The sequence below is a fragment of the Lepidochelys kempii genome, chromosome 1, assembly GCF_965140285.1.
Source record: "Lepidochelys kempii isolate rLepKem1 chromosome 1, rLepKem1.hap1, whole genome shotgun sequence".
Classification (NCBI taxonomy): domain Eukaryota; kingdom Metazoa; phylum Chordata; order Testudines; family Cheloniidae; genus Lepidochelys; species Lepidochelys kempii.
Window position 1 is genome coordinate 141,308,608 of NC_136380.1, and position 20,438 is coordinate 141,329,045.

Sequence of the window (20,438 nt, forward strand, 5' to 3'; positions counted from 1 at the left end):
ATGTCAAAAATCAATTTTACACAGCACAGAATGAAAATTAAATTCTCCAGAGCCCCATTCTGCTTTCAACCGTTAAACTCAAAATACATCATTAAAAAGACACACAAACTAATGCTAGCACGTGAAAATATTTCCTTGAATATGTTAGTCTTTATTCAACTTTTTAGTTATGACTCTTCCATTCAGAAGCTGGAGAGAATCTTTCCATTAGTTTGTCTCACTGGTTAATTCTGGATAAAAAGATTTTGCAGAATTTGACATTAATTTAATTTTTCATTTATATTCGGTTATTCAAAGTTTACATAACCTTTTCAAAGTTGTACCTTACAATGTATGGAACTTAAGATTAAAATAAAACTCTACTTTTAACATAACATTTTCTATTATGTAAAAATATTCTACGTATGTTTAACACATCAAGAATGTTAGGCATTTATTTTGTTGAGGGAAAACTATTTTATGCATGTTTCAGTATAAAAAACAACTAATTGTTTAGTTATCAATGTGTCCATTAAATGGGGTGCCACAAAGTGTTTAATTTCCGCAACTACAGTATAATACTGCATTTACAAATACAGAATAACTATTCAAACAGTTTTAAACAACTGCAAATTTGAGATGCTGCTTACTTTTTCTCCCATTGTGGCAACTTTACATCTTTGAAAGAATGAGTGCTTAATTATCAAAACTATTATAAAAATAGCAGCATTCTACTAAAACATGAAAAGCAGACCCATGCATTAGGAGTTTGAATGCAGATTTCTGCCTTTCTTTTAGATTATCAAAATCTTTTCAAGTTAACTTCAAGGCAAGGGGTATACAGAAAGACACTGCATAGTATGATTGGACACTAATCTGAACTGGGTATGTAATCAAAATCCATGATAATTACAGGGTAAACAATTTTATTTCAAAATACAAGTTTAACTGGAAATGTAATGATGAAAGCGTAAGAGGCAAAAATGCAGACTTTTACAGCAGATATTACTCTGTCTCACTTCCATCCAGATGTAAGAGCTCTAATTTGTGAAAAGACAAAATAGTTGTGGCATTTCATTTAGCCTTTAAGATAATCCAGCATTATGTTTCTAAAGAAATATAAATACTTTAAAACAAACACTGAAAATAAATTCTCATTTGATGTAATAAGCTACACTCATTATTGATGTTTCAGTCTTCTTAAAAGAAAGGGATTTTACCCAATATATCAATGTAGAATAATCCGTGGAGGAAAAAAGTTGGAATGTAAACCTCAACTCAATTTAGATCTGTAAGTAGGGGGGGAAAAAAAAAGAGAGCACAGTGAGACAGATAATTTTGACCATGTGAGCAAACAAACAATTCTACCTTTAAGATGTATTTTAATAACTTCTTATCTTAGAGAACAGGAGATTCACAACTCATTTCACAATTTTTTTTTTTGCCCCCAGTTTCCTTTGCCCCTTTCCTCCCAACTCATCTCTTCTAGAGAAGTTAATGATCAATGTAAAATCATCGCAATGAGTAAACAGTAAAATGCAAACAGGCAGGGCTATGATTTTCCTGAAGAAGCAAAAAGAAAAATAATCTGAGTTATAAGGTAAAGTTCCAAATCAAAACACAAATATAGTTTAAGAAGTTACTGGCAAAATGAACTTGTTTCTGTTTAAATCTTCCTACTACAAAGATGCTCCAGCATACAAATCACATAACTTTTTCACACTAACTGTGAATTTGAGCTCATTTTACTCACCACGTCTGTAACTGGATTAAAGAGAAACTACAAGCATGCTAACACGTCACAGTGTTTCTTCATACTGTTTTATTCTGCCCTCTTATCCTTTGGGAAGAAATCTTGTTCTCTGCCTGCTACACCTAACTTATAGGTATTGTACCCATCTTATACTCTATAAATGATTAATAACCAGTCTCAGCTGCACTTTAAAATACATTTTTCCCCACTTAAAACTCCATGCTCATATGGCACACTGTTTTCAGAATTTGCCTGAAGAGTCAGAGGATGGGATTTTGAGTCATTGTTCATTTTGAGGGTGACTTATCCACTAGAGCAGTGGTTTTCATCCTGGGGTCCGCTGACTACATCTAAGATTTTCAAAGGGGTCCCCTACCTCCATTTGAAATATTTTAGGGGTCCACAAATGAAAAAAGGTTGAGAACCACTGCACTAGAGCTCTGAAATTGTCACATTAACTTGATTAATCTATAGTGACTGCTGAAGTTGACTACATTCCTGCAACCATAATGTGGTAATTTATTTCTAGCTCCCATAAACAGTGTTAAAGATCAAACTTTGACAGGTATGAAATTCTGTTATTAAAAATCTGAAGCAATATTCACTGTATGACAGCCTACAAATCTTTGATCTAGGACTATACAGAGGTCTGCAAGAAGTGCCATAACTCCAAGGACAGGATTTTTGACCAATTTCACTTAGTCACTGGACAGCCTTTGAGAAATAATATCTAGCCTCGTTAAAGACTTCAAAGCTTTAATACATTATGCAACCTAAATTAAGTAGTAAACAAAGCAGTATTATCAAGAGTTGGTGCTTTAAATATAAATGTAGTATTCTTATTACTTACATCATCAATGTCCTCATCATCATCTCCAATATCATCAAACTGGATTTCATCATCATCACCAGGTCCAAATGTGTCTGTTTCATTGATTTTAGCTAAATAGAGAGTTTAAAAAAAGTTAATGAACATATTAGAAACTGACAATTCTCTGTGGGCTACTGACCACATTTGTGTCTACTGACTTCCTATCTGATCTTGAAAGATTCTTACCATGTTCTGGAAGTTCCCCATATGCCTTCAGACTTCTGGCTTCATCTGCATTGTATTTTAGAATGACATCAGCCTTGTTATCCTAAGTAAGAGAACATTTGACAGCATTAGTCAGCATTGTGGACATGTTTCCACCTCCTAAAATGACAGGTTAGCAAGGTGTTTGTTAGTTGGACAGTTGAATCTTTTTCAATTCTTATGTCCTGAAATCACCCCCGAAATCCTTAGTTCTCAACTTTTCTTCAATTTGCCACTACAAGTGAAAGAGGTAAACCCCACTATACAGAACATTATAAGTCTTCCCTCCCTGAAGTCCAATTTTTGTTAAGCATTCTAAACTGTTTTTTCAAGGTACATCTACATTTGTCATATCACAACGCTAAAGCTTTAGCTAGCATTAGCAGTCTAAATTTTATCTCTGCAGCTGTGTAATAAAATATTTCTAAATGGGTTGTTAATTTGTTGAAAGTCTATTTTGAAGAAATATAATTCTCTTCATAATTCCATTAGCAACAAAATTCACATTCCACTGCACTAACTGAACGTATATTTGTTATGAAAACAGCCCATTAAAAGTCTGATACAACTGCCATTCACTGGACTCAACATATAGTTACTATAGGAAACTATTAGAGCCACACATTTTAAAGAAAAAACTAATGTAGTCTCTGGATTCAGTGACAGATTAAGGCAGGATTCTTCGAACAGCAAAGGACTCAAAGAATACATTTATCTGAGTGAAATGGCTGGTGTGATAGACATGGCAATTTTCTGCAATATCCTTGACAAACCTTAAGGAATTAAATCGAAGTGTCTTTGAAGTCCATTGTATTAAATGCAAAGGTTATGTATTGTTGTGAGCCCTAGAAATGTTATGAACTTCAAAGAACTATACTGAACAATGGGCCACACAAGAATGGACTTTTGGTCAAACAATGTAAAGTGGTTTGCCTGGGGAATCTCGAAGGGGAAATGAAAGCAAATTCTCATCTCTGGTTATGAAAAAGCCCAGTCTTTGAAGCTACACCCTGAGGGGACCATTGTCTACTGAGTTCTTGTTCCCAGAATCTAAAGAGTAAAGGCCCAAGATGTGTAAAGGAAAGACTATCCGTGTGTGTGGTTGTTTTGTGCTAAAGCTATCATGAACTTAAAACAAAACTCTGGGGCCTGTTTAGGCAGTCTGGCTTGATGGAAATATCACATTGTAGTCAGGGGAGTGAGGTCCAGGAGAGTGCAGCCTGGAGAGTGATGGCCAGGTCTCCACCCAAGAGAGTGAGGGAAAGCAGCCAGAAGCCTAACAGTGGGAGCCCTTGCTGGACCACAAAGGGAGAAATACAGGTGCAGTTACACTGAACTGTGACGGATGGCACCCTACCAGACTACTGGAGCACTTTGCTCCATTTGCCAGTGAAATGCACAGGAGCAGCTCACCAAGCAGCAATTTCTGAAAAGGTCAGAGGCATTCTGATGCCACAGGGCATTTTCCGCCCACACTAAAGGGGCAATGCAATTTGGATGAAAATTGGTCCACTTACCCATCAAGGAATTTGCCTTGTATTACAAATATAAAAATAACCAAATATGAAACATATTTAACTTGATACAGTTAAACACACAGTAAGTGCCAGATAAATAGAAATTATTTGCACAATGCTCTTTAGCAGACTTTTAGTGCCATTTAAGTCATAAACCATGCTATGCACTATAACACATACAAGTGCTAAATCAAGAAGAATATTTACCTGGTAGTCTCTTAAGCCAACCAATATAATATCAGATGTATTTATCCAAACCTGAAAGCCAGAAACAAGGAACATTTGTTAAAAACCCTCTCTACAAATCCACATTTGTCCATCTGCAATTTAACAGCAATAAGTTCAAACACTATACTTGTGGATCTACTAAAATATTAAAACTTAAAGTGCAGACACTATTTTTCCTAAACAAGACGACAAAGACATCCCCACTTCCTAACACTTGGTTTCAATATTATATTACATAACAGCTGGTGCGGGTAATAGTTGACCAAGAATGTTACAGAACTCCATCACTACAGGGAATCAAGTGATTTAGAGGTCTCCAGCCCTATGGATGGCTACTAAATCATTAAATTTGGGTAGGCCAAAGGAAGTCTGTAACCATTTTATTGACCGAGTTTCACAAAGGGACTGTGCGCAGAAAAGTAAAACTTCACAGTAAAGTGAATGTGAGGAAGAAGCCAAGCAGAAGAAAAAATGCAAGAATTCTAACCTGAACTGTTTCCGTGAATGACTATGTTAAAGTGATTTTCTAAAAGTTGAATTATTTTATTCATTGAAGAGATACTACGAACAGGTCATTTTTCAAAGATGACAAATTCACATCAAGGGAAATGAAGATTAAAAATACGTTGAACTATTCACTGTGCATTATTCCAGTGGTTTGTGTTGTTTTGGAGGTCTGCAATAAGGAAAAAGAGTCTTTCCTTATACTCAGCTTTAATTAACTCTTTGAGGCAGGGACCATTCATTAAGCATTTGTACAGTGCCTAGCACGGTAAAGGATCCCTGACTTGAAGCCCCTGAGCACTACTGCAATTCAAATAAATAATGTAGTAACTGGTATAAATATGATATTGCATTAAATATTTATGAATTAAGTTTACTGGAATCCTAAATACTTACTGACATCTGGTAATGCAAGGGTTCTCAACCTTTTTCTTTCTGAGGCCTGTCCCAACATGCTATAAAAACTTCACGGCCCACCTGTATCATAACAACTAGTGTTCTGCATGTAAAAGCCAGGGCTGGCGCTAGGGGGTACCAAGCAGGGCAACTGCCTAGGGCCTCATGCCACAGGTGCCCTGGCAGAGCTACATTGCCCAGGCTTCGTCTTCAGCCTCAGGAGGTAGAGCTCTGGGCCCCTTGAGACAGGGCATTGGCTTTCCGCCCTGGGCCCCAGCAAGTCTAATGCTAGCTCTGCTTGGCAGCCCTCCTGAAACCTGCTTGCGGCTCGGACACCTAGTTGAGAACCACTACTGTAATGCATGGCGCGAATGGGAGGCTTTTTTGTACCATAACAGGGAGAGAACTTCAGTGAGAAAGGTGCATCTCCTATCACTTACACAGACAGGGATGCAGACTATGTAGAAATCAGCCACACAGCTTCATAAGATCTATTGCAGATGCAGATATTAGAGACAGATTTGTGTTTGTGGTAGGACTTGTTAGGCTCCTTGCTTAAATGGATTTTTCCCAAATAGAGCATACACCATAAAAAAAGACTCAGGGAACTGGATTTTATGTCTTTATCTAGATGTGTGTTAATGAAATGAAAGACACAATTTAGTCAACTGATCACATGTCCTGCCTGTTAGTGTAAATTCTTTCTTTTTGTTTTTACTGTACTTAACTTTCCTCTGCAAGCCTGACTGGCAACCAGGGGAACCTTAAATTACCATTATCGTAAGTACATAACTGGTTGGAAAACCATTCCTAAAGAGTAGTTATCAGTGGTTCACAGTCAAGCTGGAAGGGCATATCAAGTTAGGTCTCACAGGGATCAGTTCTGTTCAATATATTCATCAGTGATTTAGATAATAGCACTGAGAGTACACTTATAAAGTTTGTAGACCATACCAAGCTGGGAGGCGTTGCAAGTGCTTTGGAGGATAGGAATAAAATTCAAAATGATCTGGAAAAACTGGGAAATGGTAAGAAGTAAACAGGATGAAATTCAATAAGGACAAATGCAAAGTATTCCACTTAGGACGGATCAGTTGCACACATACAAAATGGGAAATGACTGCCTATGAAGGAGTACTGCAGAAAGGGATCTGGGGGTTAAAGCAGATCACAAGTTAAATGTCTGTCAACAGTGTAACACCACTACAAAAAAAGCAAGCATCATTCTGGGATGTATTAGCAGGAGTGTTGTAAGCAAGACACGAGAAGTAATTCTTGTGCCATGCTGATTAGGCCTTAACTGGAGTATTGTTCTGGGTGCCACATTTCAGGAAAGATATGGACAATTTGGAGAAAGAGCAACAAAAATGATTAAAGGTCTAGAAAACAAGACCTATGAAGGAAGATTGAAAAAATTGGGTTTGTTTAGTCTGGAAAAGAGAAAACTCAGGGGGGGGACATGATAACAGTTTTCAAGTACATAAAAGGTTGTTACAAGGAGGGGGGAGAAAAATTGTTCTCGTTAACCTCTGAGGATAGGACAAGAAGCAATGGGCTTAAATTGCAGCAAGGGTGGTTTAAGTTGGACATTGGGAAAAACTTCCTAACTGCCAGGGTGGTTAAATACTGGAATAAATTGCCAGGGAAGCTGTGGAATCTCCATCATTGGAGATTTTTAAGAGCAGGTTAGAAAAACACCTGTCAAGGATGGTCTAGATAATACTTAATCCTGCCATGAGTGCAGGGTACTGGACTAGATGACCTCTCGAGGTTCCTTCCAGTCCTACGATTAAGGTTAGTTGAGTAGAATAGAGTGGAGTTACAAAAGCAGTCACTACACAGCCACTTTAATATTCAAAATGTGTCAACGAATTTAGTGGATTGTGCTGGGGTGCCTTTTTCCACAACTTCCAGCCCCCGCTCCCCCAACTTGATTGAGAACACAACATGAAGTTCTGATTGTGTTTCGTAGCCTAGAAATATCTTGATTTATCTTCATTCACCCACTGTCAAAAAAAAAATCCACTCAAGTCTTCTTTAAATCAGCAGCCTGAAAGTGGCACTACTTTCCTCATATGATTGTCACAATATATTTGAAGAAAAATTTCAGAGATTTTGGGCTTGAGTCTCAGTTATGCTATGAAAACAACAAGAAGTCCGGTGGCACCTTAAAGACTAACAGATTTATTTGAGCATAAGCTTTTGTGGGTAAAAACCTCACTTCTTCAGATGCATGGGACACTGCAGACTACATTGACAGGGTGGAGCCTTAAAGTGGATGTAAATGGAGCTGAACTGAGATTCAAGCCTTTTATTTATAAGCATCTTGATTGGCAATCAGCATTTTACTAAACTGGCCCTCCTAATTTCAGACTACAAAAAAACATTCTCAGTTTGATTAACATTAAAACTTTTCTGTATTCACTGGTCAAAATCTTTGTTAATTCAGAGATAGCATTGACCACAAGGGTCTTAGACCTTCCCGGAACGTTTCATGCCCCTAAACTTTAACCTCAGAAACCTGGAAATACAGAGTTAAGGTACACAGAGATGCCCCACCCAGAGATGACTAGGACTATTGCGGATATACTGTAAGTATGTTTCACAGTCAGTGCTACCCTATAATAAACAGACGAGGAATGACTGAGTGTGCCATTTTCTGAACTGTATTCTCAGCTGCATGCATGAATTCCAACTACTCTTCACTATGTTAGGATAGCTGTAGTGACTGATTCGGGGATTACTTGCAGCTGGCACAGATTAGATTGATATGAAAAGAGGTGCATCTGGTGGTTTGTGAAGAGAAGGTGAAGTGGTTGAGTATAAACCAGGCATAGTTTGCTTCTGCTCACTAAGCTCACCCTGAACACAACTTTGGCCTTAGTGAGGACATGGTCTGCCAGTTCATCCTAGAGTACCCATTCGCTGTATCCACACTGTGACAGGTGTTACTGCTATATGCAATATCAGTGAGACTATTGTTCCAATGTTATAAATGTTATCTGTATCTTTATGAGCCAGACATTGTATGGCAGGTTACTCAGCTCCCTCTAAGAACTAAAATCAGTGGGGGGAAATTACTGTAGACCTGGAACAGAAAAACTGTAGAGAAGTACCACCGCTTGGGTGAATTGTATATACTGGTTCAGAACAGGTTGAAGTCGTCCAGGAGACAAAGAATGAGCCTATAGTATCAAAGGCAAACCTGAACTGGCTGAGGAGCCTTCATTTTTGATCTGACAACTGACAGATTGTAACCAAGAGAGCAAATCCTGCTGAAAGGGTTTGAAGGACTTGGTTTACCATGTGGAAGATGGGGGATTTCCGGTAAACCTAGCATGTGTATAGATGTTTTGTTTTATGATGTATTCTCTCTAATGCTTTTGTCCTAAAAATAAGTGTATTTTGCTTTGCACAGGCTGACTGGTCTTCACTGTTGTAGAACTTGAGAAAGAAACTGCGGTTGCTGAGGAAGAATTCCAGTCTGGTTGGGAGGGAGAGGAATGTGGGTCCCTGTCTATAGAGAGGTGATAGAGGCCCGAATCCTAAGCGGACGTCTCTTAAGCAGACCAAGGATGAGGCAGAGGTGCAGTTAACCCCAAAATTGGGACACCCACATTGCTCCATATCATCTGGAAGCACAGTGCCATAATGGCTAGTGGGGTCAAGCTGGGGCATCATTCAGAGTTCAGACTGCAGGGCAGTGTACACTGTTGGGCCCACAAATTTACCTGAATTGTAAGCTCAAGTGTAAGTAGTATGTAAAAGGTTATAATATGTTCAATAATCTAACAACAAATGTTGATGGGAAAAGGTACGAAAGGGAGACAGAATAACTGAATTAGTCTAAACAAAAAGGCCAAGCTGATATAATTCAAGGACTGTGTTGAAATTATGCTTATTAAAAAACAGGAGATATGACACCAGAGGATAATGAGTCAAAGTTGGTTTGTCAAATATTAGGCCCAATTGGTGGACAAAATAGTGACAGGATAGACTATTATACCCATCACTCCCTTCTTGGGTACTTAAAAGAAAATGTGGGGAAAGTATGAAGGAACAAAAGAACAGATACAAAAAACAGCTAAAGGCTACTCGAGCGAGCTTCACCAATCATAGATACCAACCCCACCGTTTCATGGGACCTCAGGCCTCCATCATCTTGAACTTGAGAGGTGTCTTAACTAGAACAGGCCAGAGATAGATGGACCAAGATAATACTGCCATCCCTACAGGCTCCAGCTGAATCTCAAGCACCACCTGGATGACAGTTATTACCATCTTTTATAGCATCTAAGATTGTCAGCTAGGGGGCTTTTCCTTCTGAGATTAAACTTCAGCAGCATCTCTAACTGACTTATCCGCTTTTCCCCAAAAGGACAGATATTACCATCTTTGAGACCATCTAAGAGACTGACAAATGGGGGTTTTCCCTCTAAAGGCTGTCTACAGCTAAAGAGAAAACAAGTAAGGGATTGTGTTAAAATGAAAGCCTTGCTCAATATTTTACATTTCAAATGTTTTAACTGTTTTTCCTTCTTTTCTGTATTGTTAATAAATGGCTAAAAAGATTTGTAATAGTGTTTGCCACAGCGCTAAGCAGGCTAAGGTCTCTGTACACCAAGTCCTGAACCTTTAATGTTAGACAATGCTGGAGTGTGTTAATGCCTTTGGCCCCTTTATTCCATCTACATTTATATAACAGTACCTTAATTCTCTGCTTCCTAGTTATCAAAGGGTTAAGCATAGGTGCATGAGACATAGAAGGATAGGAGATTCTGTAGGAAGTGGTGGTAGTGAGGAGGGCATGATTGGGGGCATCCCTATGAAAAGGAACAAGGCAGCTTCCTGGGAAAACATCACTTCCATTCAGGTACCAGCTGTACCCTTCTCTTGGCCCCTCACAGGTGCCAAGGATGGAGGGAGGAAGGATGGTATCTGATGGAATGTAAGTCTACGTTTTAGTCATGGGTATTTTTAGGAAGTCATGGACAGGTCCTGGGCAGTAAACAAAAATTCACAGCCCATGACCAGTCTATGATTTGTACTATATATCCGACTAAATCTTCGGTGCTCTGGGGCAGCCCAAAGGTGCTGGGGGGTGCGCGCAGCGGGTACTCAGGGGGATGGGGGGAGAGAAAAAAGGGGGAAAAGGTGGCCCAGGGGCTGTGGCCCTGCTGCTGCTGTGCTGGGGGGAAGTGTTTGGGTTGGCAGCCTCCCTGCCTGGCTCTGCGCAGCTCCCAGGAAGTGGCGGTTATGTCCCTTGGCTCCTAGGCGGATGTGCGGCCAGGGGGGATTCTGCATGCTGCCCCCGCCCCAAGCGCCAGCTCCGTAGCTCCCACTGGCCAGGAGCTATGGGCGGAGGCAGCGCGCAGAGCCGCCAGTCTATGCCTCCACCTAGGAGCCGAGAGACACGTCCTGCTTCCAGGGAGTCCCCTGAGGTAAGTGCTGCCTGGAGCTTACCCCCCCACCCCAACCCCCTGCCCCAGCCCATAGCCCCCTCCCACACCCAAACTCCTGCTGCTGCTGCGGGCGGGGGAGAGGCACGCAATAGCCCGAGACTGCTCCAGCCCATAGCCCCCCCACCCCAAACTCCTGCTGCTGGGGGAGATGCATGCAATGGTCTGAGACTGCTGCAGCACCAGCCGCTGCCGAAGTCACGGAGGTCCCTGAAAGTCACAGAATCCATGACAAATTCGCAGCCTTAACTATGAGTAACACATCTATGAACTGTATGCAGCAAGAGGAATGGAAAGGGAACTCCAAACTCCACACTTGGTTTCAGGGACTGCTGCAAAGGGAAGAGGTTCTGCTCAACCTTCTGCAGCATAAGAGGATTGCAGAGGCGTGAAATAACCCACCCAAATCTGCCCCAACCCCTGTTGTAGCATACCAGCTTTCCAAACAATCTCCCTATGCATATGGATTTTAGAGCACCCTGATAATAAAACCCAGCTTCTTACTCGAGCATGGCATCTGAGGAACTTCTTCACCAAGTAATCCCATACATCCACTAATCAACTACCACTGGCCCTAATGTGGCATAGCATTTAACACAGGTGGAAAAAGGTCAAGAAAAGTCTGCCTTTTGGGGTTAGAGTATCATTTTAAAATGTTTATAGTTTGTGCACTGCCTAATTTTAATATAACCTTCCCGATGGAGCATCTTCAGAATGTAAACAAAGAGCAACTAATGTGCACAACGTATGCTGTCAGAAAGCTGACAATGCAGTTTGCTTGGCTTAAATGGCCACAGCATGTCACATTGAGCCAGCCCTGTTATTCTGATGCTAGGCTACCTGTAAAACAATCAGGTGTGCAACAGAGCCCCTGTCCTGTTGCACTTGTGATTTCTGGAGGACTGTATCTTGCAAACCTTTGTTAAATTACCTCAAATTTGGACCACTAAACCTATCTCCTTGAGGTACAGCAATTTGCAAGTCTATCCAAGTAAGCATGCAGATTTTACAGTAAGCTAGCCTCATAATTACCATCATGCTATCCACCAGGTTACTGTGACCCGGTAACCTTAAACTCAAGACAAAATTTAGAGTTTGTACAGGGTTCTATAAAGCCCAAGTACAACAGAAATATTTCTATAAAATAAAAAAGTGACAGTTTTTAAACAAGCAAAACCTCCTCTGAAACATCTGCATCCCCAAGAACCTGAAAGTTAGTGTGACTATGGGCAAGCTTTAAACTTCCTTCACTGCCTTTGCCAAGAGAAGTATAAGTAGCTAACAATCTGAACAAAACTAAATATGAGTTTTAAAATTTTCAATTTTAATAATCTAAAGTTGCTAGTACACTTCTACCCTGATATAACGCGACCTGATTTGCATACAACACGGGTTCGCGTACAACGCGGTAAAGCTCCGACACACTGCTCTGAGCGCTGGGCCAGGGCCGAGGGGTTGGATAAGGGGCAGGGGGTCTCGGGGCAGTCAGGGGCTCCCCCCACCCCCAGGGTCTGGTAGGCAGGAGCTGTGTGTGTGTGGGGGGGGACTTTTGGGGGCCCCGCAGTCCCAGAGTGGCCCGGGGGATTAGCGGGGGGCAAGGAGCAGCCCACTCTACTTCCCTCACCCCAGCTCCAGCCATGTTGCTTGGGGGAAGGGATTCACTGGCAGTGGCGGAAGTGGAGCAGCCCGGCCCCAGACCACCAGCTCCCAGCCGCAGTGCTCCGCTTCCCGCCGCAGGTGCGTGCGGGACCTTTCTCCAACCCACCCCTCGCGACACAGCTGGGGCCGGGGCAAGGAAAGCCGAGAGGGCTGGGGCTGTGTCACTCTGCTTCCCGCCGCCGGTGAGTATAAGGGGCGTCTTTTCCCCAACTTCTCCGCACTCATCGGCAGCAGGAAGCGGAGTGCCGTGGCTGGGAGGTGGCGGAGTGGAGCGGGCTGGGGCCATGTTCCTCTGCTTCCCACTGCTGCCGGTGAGTGCCTGTTAGGGGGCGGGGTGTGCAGATAGGGATCAGAGCAGTGAGGGAGCAGGGGCGTTGGGTGGGGGTGGGGTCCCGGGGGTGATCAGGGACAGGAGTCTCTGGAGGGGACTGTCAGGGAACAAGGAACGGGGGCCAAAGCAAGTTCGATATAACGCGGTCTCACCTATAATGCAGTGAGATTTTTTTGTCTCCCGAGGACCGCGTTGTATCAGGGTAGAGGTGTACTGTAATTAAGGACATTTTTTTAAAGTGTCCCTTTATTTTAGGGTATGTGTAGCCATGTCAATTTTCAGAAAATTACACACCAAGCAGAACAGACATTCATTTATTTTCCATGTAAGACTTACCTTTTTTCTTAGCTTCCCTCTGATATGACATAACCTCTTCACACCATCAAAACATAATGCCTCCAATCTTCCATTGCCCAACATCTTGATCACCTGAGCATACTCTAGAAAAGATAGTCAAAAATGTTGCTGAATTACATAATAATTTTAAACAGACAACAGGAATTTTTACAAGAAAAAAAATTATGTATTTATTTTACTGTTGCACCAAGGAGCCCTAGTCATGGACCAGGATCCCATTGTACAAGGCACTGTATAAACAGATCAAAAAGACAATCCTTGCCCCCAGAAGCATACTCTGGAGGCTCTGCGAGGGGAAGGTTCAATAGTGCCCGGGCCTGTGACAGACTAATGGTCACTACCACAGACCTGCCTGGTGATCTTGCCTTAGAACAGATGAGGAGTGGGACCTCGGTGACCAAGAAGCATCCCTGGGATTCTATGGAGGCCAGTAGTATGGGTAGGGCACTGGGGCCAATAGGCTCCAGCCAGTGGCCCCCCGTTCCAACCGCAAGGAGAGTGCCAATCCGGATACCCACAGCGCTCCATGAACAGCCCCCTCAGTGTGTGTCAGGTAATGGAAAGTGAGAGAGGGAAGATCCTGACCTGGATGCCAAGGAGTCCTGGGCTTCTGGGGATAAAGGTGGAACCAATCTTGAGGATGGGAGCAACTGTTCTGACTCATTCATAGCCCAGAACAAATTGGCAACTGGTACTGATAGTGGAAACTATATTAGCAGTGCCAAATATGCCTCTATCATTTCCGGTGCCAGAAGAAGTGTTGATCCCAAAGACAGCAGCAGTACCAAGATGACTGATGGTGCCCAAGTGGAGGGCAATGATTGCTGCCCTGGTAACACAGGTAGCACCAACAACAGGGGTGCTGAAGAAATTCCTGGCACTAAGGAGGTCCCTTGCGCCAAGCCCAGCCCCACTTCCACTGACTATGGAAGGAAACACCGGGGTGTGATGCCAACAGACAGGTTCAGCAGCCCTCCCAGCCAATGGGCTATGAAAAATGTAGTCCTGGCAAAGTCTTGATTACTTTAATATCTTTCTCTGGTCTTGACAAATGCAAGAGCAGCTTGTATTCACTTTCAAGGCTCTTCATAGTCAATCCCCACTCTACCTAACACCTCATTCATTAGCAACCTGTTGATGCTCACTTCTGATTGGTCCATTATACTAGCCTTCATCACCACTTGTTCAACTTTCAAAGAAGCACCTTTATACTTTATCCTGTGTAGCCACACATGCTTGGGAGGTGTTCCACGTAAACATCCAAAAAGCCGCCACATTTTCCACTTTCAGATCCCTTCTCAAAATTCCTTTGCTGTGATGTCAAATTTTTTGTAGGCAACAGTTAGCTGGCTAATAAGGAGAGACCACTGCCTATCATGGTGACCAATATTTTCAGTGTGGATGTACTCCAAAAATCATGTTACAAAGATTTTTTGTTTTCATCACTGAAACTTTATAGATATTATAAATGTGCAAGTTTTAGTGTTGGAAAAAATGCAAATTTGAATTGATATGAGCTTAAATTAGCAATAATTTAGGCTTTAAAAAGTCTTTATGTTATTGTTGATACTTAAAGTGACATTTTCGATACTGAACCCCTCTTACATTTTTGTATGCTTTATTTTTTCCCCAGAATATTTTTAAACGATATATAAGTGCCTACATTTATGATCTTTGACTTACAAATCAAGTGTGCTCATTTTACATATGACAATAGTTGGTGGATCCATCACCATCCACCTCTACAGACCACCAAACCACCAGACTACCATCCACCATCACCTCCACCTCTAAAGACCACCAAACAAGCAGATCATTTGGGGACAGGAGAGCACATCATTATTTTCTCCCCTTTTTTGGTGTATTCTGAATCCCATCTTCAGGGGGTCCTACTGTTCTTACAAGGATGCTGTCCCTAGATCACACTGAAAAGCTCTCTTTCATATGTATTAGCCTACAACTGAGAAATGCAAAGCCCCCAGCACCTCTGCTTGTTGGAAGGGAGAAGGATTTTATGCTAGCTCCTTTCCCCCTGGGAAGGCGGGGGACAGGAAGGTCCTCTGCTACTTGACTACGCTTCCAGTCTCTTGGACAATGCTACAAGCTGGTTGCAGCTACTTCAGTCCTACCCTTAGACTGCAGTTGGGTGCTCTTCTCCCGCGTGTAGCTTCAGGGCTTACATCTGCTGTTGCTCATAGTTTACATAAGCAGCTGCATGAAAATGACATGATTCACAGTGGCCCACTAGTATTTTTTATTTGCAAGTTTCCCACCCACCAGTAAAAAACCAGTTTAACTCCACTGCTTCTTAAAGCTACGAAGAATAGCAGGGACAATGGAGTGGATCACAGGCTCAAGAAAACATACTGCATCATATCACATGTAGAAGACTATCTTTGAGGGATATTATGTTAATAACAGCATAAAAATCGATGCCCTAGACACCCACACTCACTAGGGAAAATCCACTCCCAGAAGTTGTACTTCAAGCTCTGCTCTACTACACCAAAATATTTCCTTAACATGGGTTAGATGGAGTACAGATGATTAACACATTGGAATATCACCACTGGAGAGCTGTGTTCAACTGGATGGATTGAGTTTGTCCTGGAGTTGGGGAGATTTTCCTAAGGAGGCTTATTTTCCTTTTCATATGTGGTTGATAGACCGATAGGTGCATAAAATAAATCAGCTCAATTTTCTTGGTATGACTATCACACAATGTGATGCAATTGAAAAGCCTGTGAGTGTTGCAAGTCAAGGAAGCACACCAGAAGAGCTGCAAGACTCTAGGTCAATTTGTGTTTTAGCCATCGGGGAAATTTTAAGTAAAGCTTTTGCCTGAATTTCAATTGGTTACCAAGCCAACTAGCTATCTCACTGCCAGGTGAACACTCAGATATACTCACTATTTTAAAATTTACTATACTCCTCTACCCATTCATGATCTCAGGGGTTTCCCCATCAGTCATTCATCATAGTGCCTCTGGCAGAGGATGGTTGAATGTTGCTCCCTATAGCAGTGATGTCACTGAGTGAACCAAAGGTGATCTCTAGAAAGAAACTAGGAATAATTTACAAATAGGAGCTAACGTAACTTTTTTTAAGCACACAGCAGCACAAACTGCTTGAGGAGCAAAGAACTGAACTTATTCCTTAAGTGATATTAATAAATGGGAATTGAAGTGGATATATCTTCACTCCCATTCAATCTGCCTTTTGCTAAATATATTCCCAAAATGAAGATGCTCCATTCCATCACATCAAGTAATTTTGTATTTTTCAAACATACAAATGAAACCTATACACAGCCCAATTATCCCTTGTGTGGAAACCTTCAAAGTATGGAAGCTACCATATTTGACTGAAAATATATAGTGACAATTACAATTCAAAATCTCACCTTGTCCATCTTCCTTGAACACTAATTCTCTCTTCTCCGATTCATTCTCATTCTTACCTCGTCGTCGGTTTTTACCTCCCTTACCTAAATTGAAAATAAAATAAATCACTACAAGCATTTTAGAAACCTATATAAAATCATGTATTAGAAAGATGAAATAACAATAATTTGTTAGACCTATGGAAACCTAACTTCACCACTGCAACTTTAAAGCACTACTGTATATCTACGCCGGTGATAAAACTGATCTTGCTTCTCCCTACACAATGATGATTTCAAGTTTCTTTCAAAAAGGATGAGGCGGCTGCCTAAAGTCAAAACCACTAAAGACAAATTTTAATTTTCATGTTCCTCATAAATGTGATGAGAGAAGTAGTATTCTTTTGGACTCTTAGAAGTCCAACATAAGCTACAAGTAGTACTTAAAAACCTACTCTCTTCAGCAACAGTTTCATCTCTGTTCTAACCCTTCCTATTTCTGAGCTGAAGTGGCAGGGTGAGAATACAAGAAAAAAAAATCCCATGAGGCAGACAGAAGAAATTCATGTGTATATAAATTCTTGAGCCACACACCACAAAAGAACATGTACAAGAAACTGAATCACATCTTTCAAGCACCACCCACCTCTTAATCTCATGTCAATGATAGTATGCTATCATATTTAAAATCTGGAGGTGTTTGGTGTTTCTTGGATCAATTTTGGCAATATTTACTATCAAATTACCTCATATTTGTTCTTATTTTACCATTGTCAAACAAGGGATCAATTAAAAGATCAAATAGTGGTAACTACTGACTATTTAAACTCACTTTGAAAATGTGGCTAACAGCAGCCTTCAAGAGAGTATTTACCACTATCACCCCTGAACCTGCAATCGATTGCATTCTGGTGGACCCTTAGTTAATAAACCTTCATGACTGTTCAGGAAAGAGAGAGACTACAGAGGGGCTCTGTGATGAATCTTCAGTTTCTGTTGTGCTGCTGCTGCTACTACTGGAGAACACACTCTTGCAAGGACTGGGGAAGCATCCATGTGAGCTCCCCACTCCAAATTAGTGAGTGATGTCATTATGCAAATAAACACGACAGTAAGCTAACCTAGGATCAACAAACACATGAAAGTGACTACACAAAAGAAAGTTCAATAGAGAGACAACTGAAAAAAAAAATTTTAGGGACTTTCTTGTAGCAATAGTAGGTGCAAATATCCAGAGGGACATGTGATTTTCAAACTGATGCTTTCCTTTTAAGCAGCAGCATTTCAACAAGCTTCTGGCAACAGGATTAGTTTTCTTGTTAAAAAATCAGCAAGAACACCTTGCAGTTTTTGTAAGCTCTGCCCCCAGAAGTACCTGCTTCCTTTCTCTCCTGTCCTCTTTCACGACAGCACAGGAAAAAAATGGGGAGGGGTCACCTGTTAACCACACCTGTTAAGGTTTCTAACACATGGGAACGCCGGCTGCTGGTGCCCCTGTGAAGGTCTGTATTTGCTATCAGAACAAATACGACTGTTAGGGACCCGGGCACGGCACAGTTGACGCTTAAATGCCGGCTGAATTTTACCATACAGGGGAGGGGGAACAAACTTACCCCCGGAGTCCAAGGCTGCTTCTCTCTACACGAGTCTTTTTCTTCACCACTCAAGCGGCTCCCTAGCACCCTGCACCCCACGCCCTTCCGGCCAGAGCCGTCGCACACTCCGCGCCCCGGGCCTGAGCCGAGCCCGGCGGGAGCGACCCCGGCTCAGCCAGTGAGGTCGCTGCGGGGCAGAGGCTGCGCGGCGCGGGAACCCGCGTCCCGGCCAGACTCCTCGGCGCCCGGGTGTGGGGTGGGGAAGGTGCCGGTGACCCGGGGCCGGTGCTCCAGGCGGGGCTACGCGGGAGCCCGCCCGCGGTAGAAAGGCCAGGCCGCGCCGCAACGGCTGTGACCGCCCTGCCCGGATCCCCCCACGTGAGGCGAGCTCCGGCCTCGCTCCCCGCGGGAGCCCCGCGGCCCCTCTCCGAGAGCCGCCGCCGCCGAGCTCAGGCCCCGCTCCCAGGCCCCAGCCTGCCCTGCAAGGAGAGGCTCCCGGCGCCGCTCCGGCCCAGGCCCGGGTGGCGCGGCCCGTGCGGCAGGGGGTCCGGCCTCAGGGAGGCGACGCGGCGGCCCCGGGCCCGCGCGGTCGGGGAGGCCTCACCTTTATTCTTGGGCATGGCGCCGGCCGCTCCTCACCGCGCGAGGGCGGGCGGGGGAGGGGAAGGGGGGGGGTCTGCGCGCTGCTGCTGCTCCCGGTCGGGCGGAGGGTTCCTACGTGCGGCGCACGAGCAGCGACTCGTCTCTCGTGGCGGCCGTTGGGACTGGAGCGTCACGCGACAGGCAGGCCCTCACACGGCTGCGACAGCGACCGCAGCAGGCAACCGAGGCTGCGGCTCTCAGCTAGCGAGCGAGCGTGCGTGCGTGCCCGCTCGCGCTCCAGCGCCCCCTGGCCGCCGGCGGCTTTCACTGCGCATTACTTACCGCGAAAAGCCCCGCCCGGTCCCAAATGCGCGTGCGTGGGGCGACTTGTGTGGGAGCGGGAGCGGGAGCGGGAGCGAGGGTGCGGGCGGCAGAGCCAGACACGAGCGGCGGGGACAGCTGCGCTGCTTTTACGTCCCAGCCCGTTCCCAGGCCCCTGGGCAGCGTCCAGCGTCCCCGGCGCTCAGGATTTTCTTGTGCGAGTCCCGCTAGTTGCTGTTTTTCTTAATGTCCCAAGGTAATGTGAGATTCTGCCCTGTCCTTAAAGACAAGGGTCGAGCCCTCCTGGTTGGGCTGGAAAATGCGAGGCCAGCAATGTACCTAAAAGGCTCAAAACCCACAAGGCAAGCGCAAGCCATCTACCATTGATTAGTTTGTTGCCATCTCATGATTTTCAGCTAATCTTATTTTTGGGAGGGTCCTTACATAGAGTAACCTCATTTCAGGTTCCCAAAAAGAGAACACTGTTAGGGGAGGAGGATGGGGAAGGAGGAAGCTGGAGGGGTATGTGGCAGGGAGGATACAACTCCAGCTCTCAACCCCTGCATGGAGCGGCTGCGGCTCCAGCTGTAAACCCCCCACAGAAGAAAAATCCCAGACAGCTGCTAATATTTTAAAAATTTGCCCAGGTGGAGATTGGTGGACCAAAAATGAGGTTATGTCTGGGAAAACCTGAACATATGGTAACCCTAACCTGACATACTTTTTAAATGCCTGGGGTTAACCGCATTGTGATCAGTAATCATGACTGCCCAGCACCAACCAACCTAAATTAATATTTCAAGTAAAATTATGTGAAAAAGCTGCAGTATCCAATGCTAAAATGGAAAGGACCCTGGGTGGCAAATGGAAAAAAGGGCAGCAGATCCATCCCATCCACCCCATGAAACAGCTCTAAACAGTGGCCTTCCTTTTCCCTTCTGCTTAAAATATAAATCCATGTTCCTACAAAAAATTATGTGCAGGTTAACTTTTTTTCAAATGCATAATCCCCTTGATTTCTGTGAGTTAAGTTACATACAAGTTTAAGTCTTTGAAGGATTGGGCCTAATTTATTACATTCCATTTAGGTAGTAGATTGATAGACTAGATAAATTGTAAGGGAAAGGCGCCTTTACACTGCTAGTGTGGTATAAAGAGATCTTAATATAAGTGAGAATTCAGGTCATTCAGTGTAGTAAAGGGGTCATTTCATTTTCTTCGATATTGGTTTAAAAGCATCTGGTGAGAAACATTTATGGCATGTTAGAGATACCAAGACCTTATTTGTTCCTCCCTGATA

At 43.3% G+C, this 20,438-nt stretch overlaps 1 protein-coding gene across 1 annotated transcript; it reads right to left on the reverse strand.

Moving 5' to 3' along the window:
• Positions 1-130: 130 nt before the first annotated feature.
• EIF1AX (eukaryotic translation initiation factor 1A X-linked) lies at positions 131-19,100 on the reverse strand. The gene is made up of 7 exons (XM_073357082.2): positions 18,840-19,100; positions 16,662-16,745; positions 13,238-13,341; positions 4,532-4,582; positions 2,790-2,871; positions 2,583-2,674; positions 131-1,268 (listed from the first exon to the last, which is right to left on the reverse strand). The coding sequence occupies exons 1-7, from the start codon at positions 18,853-18,855 to the stop codon at positions 1,263-1,265; spliced, it is 435 nt and encodes a 144-aa protein (XP_073213183.1). The 5' UTR covers positions 18,856-19,100; the 3' UTR covers positions 131-1,262.
• Between the last annotated feature and the right edge of the window lie 1,338 nt (positions 19,101-20,438).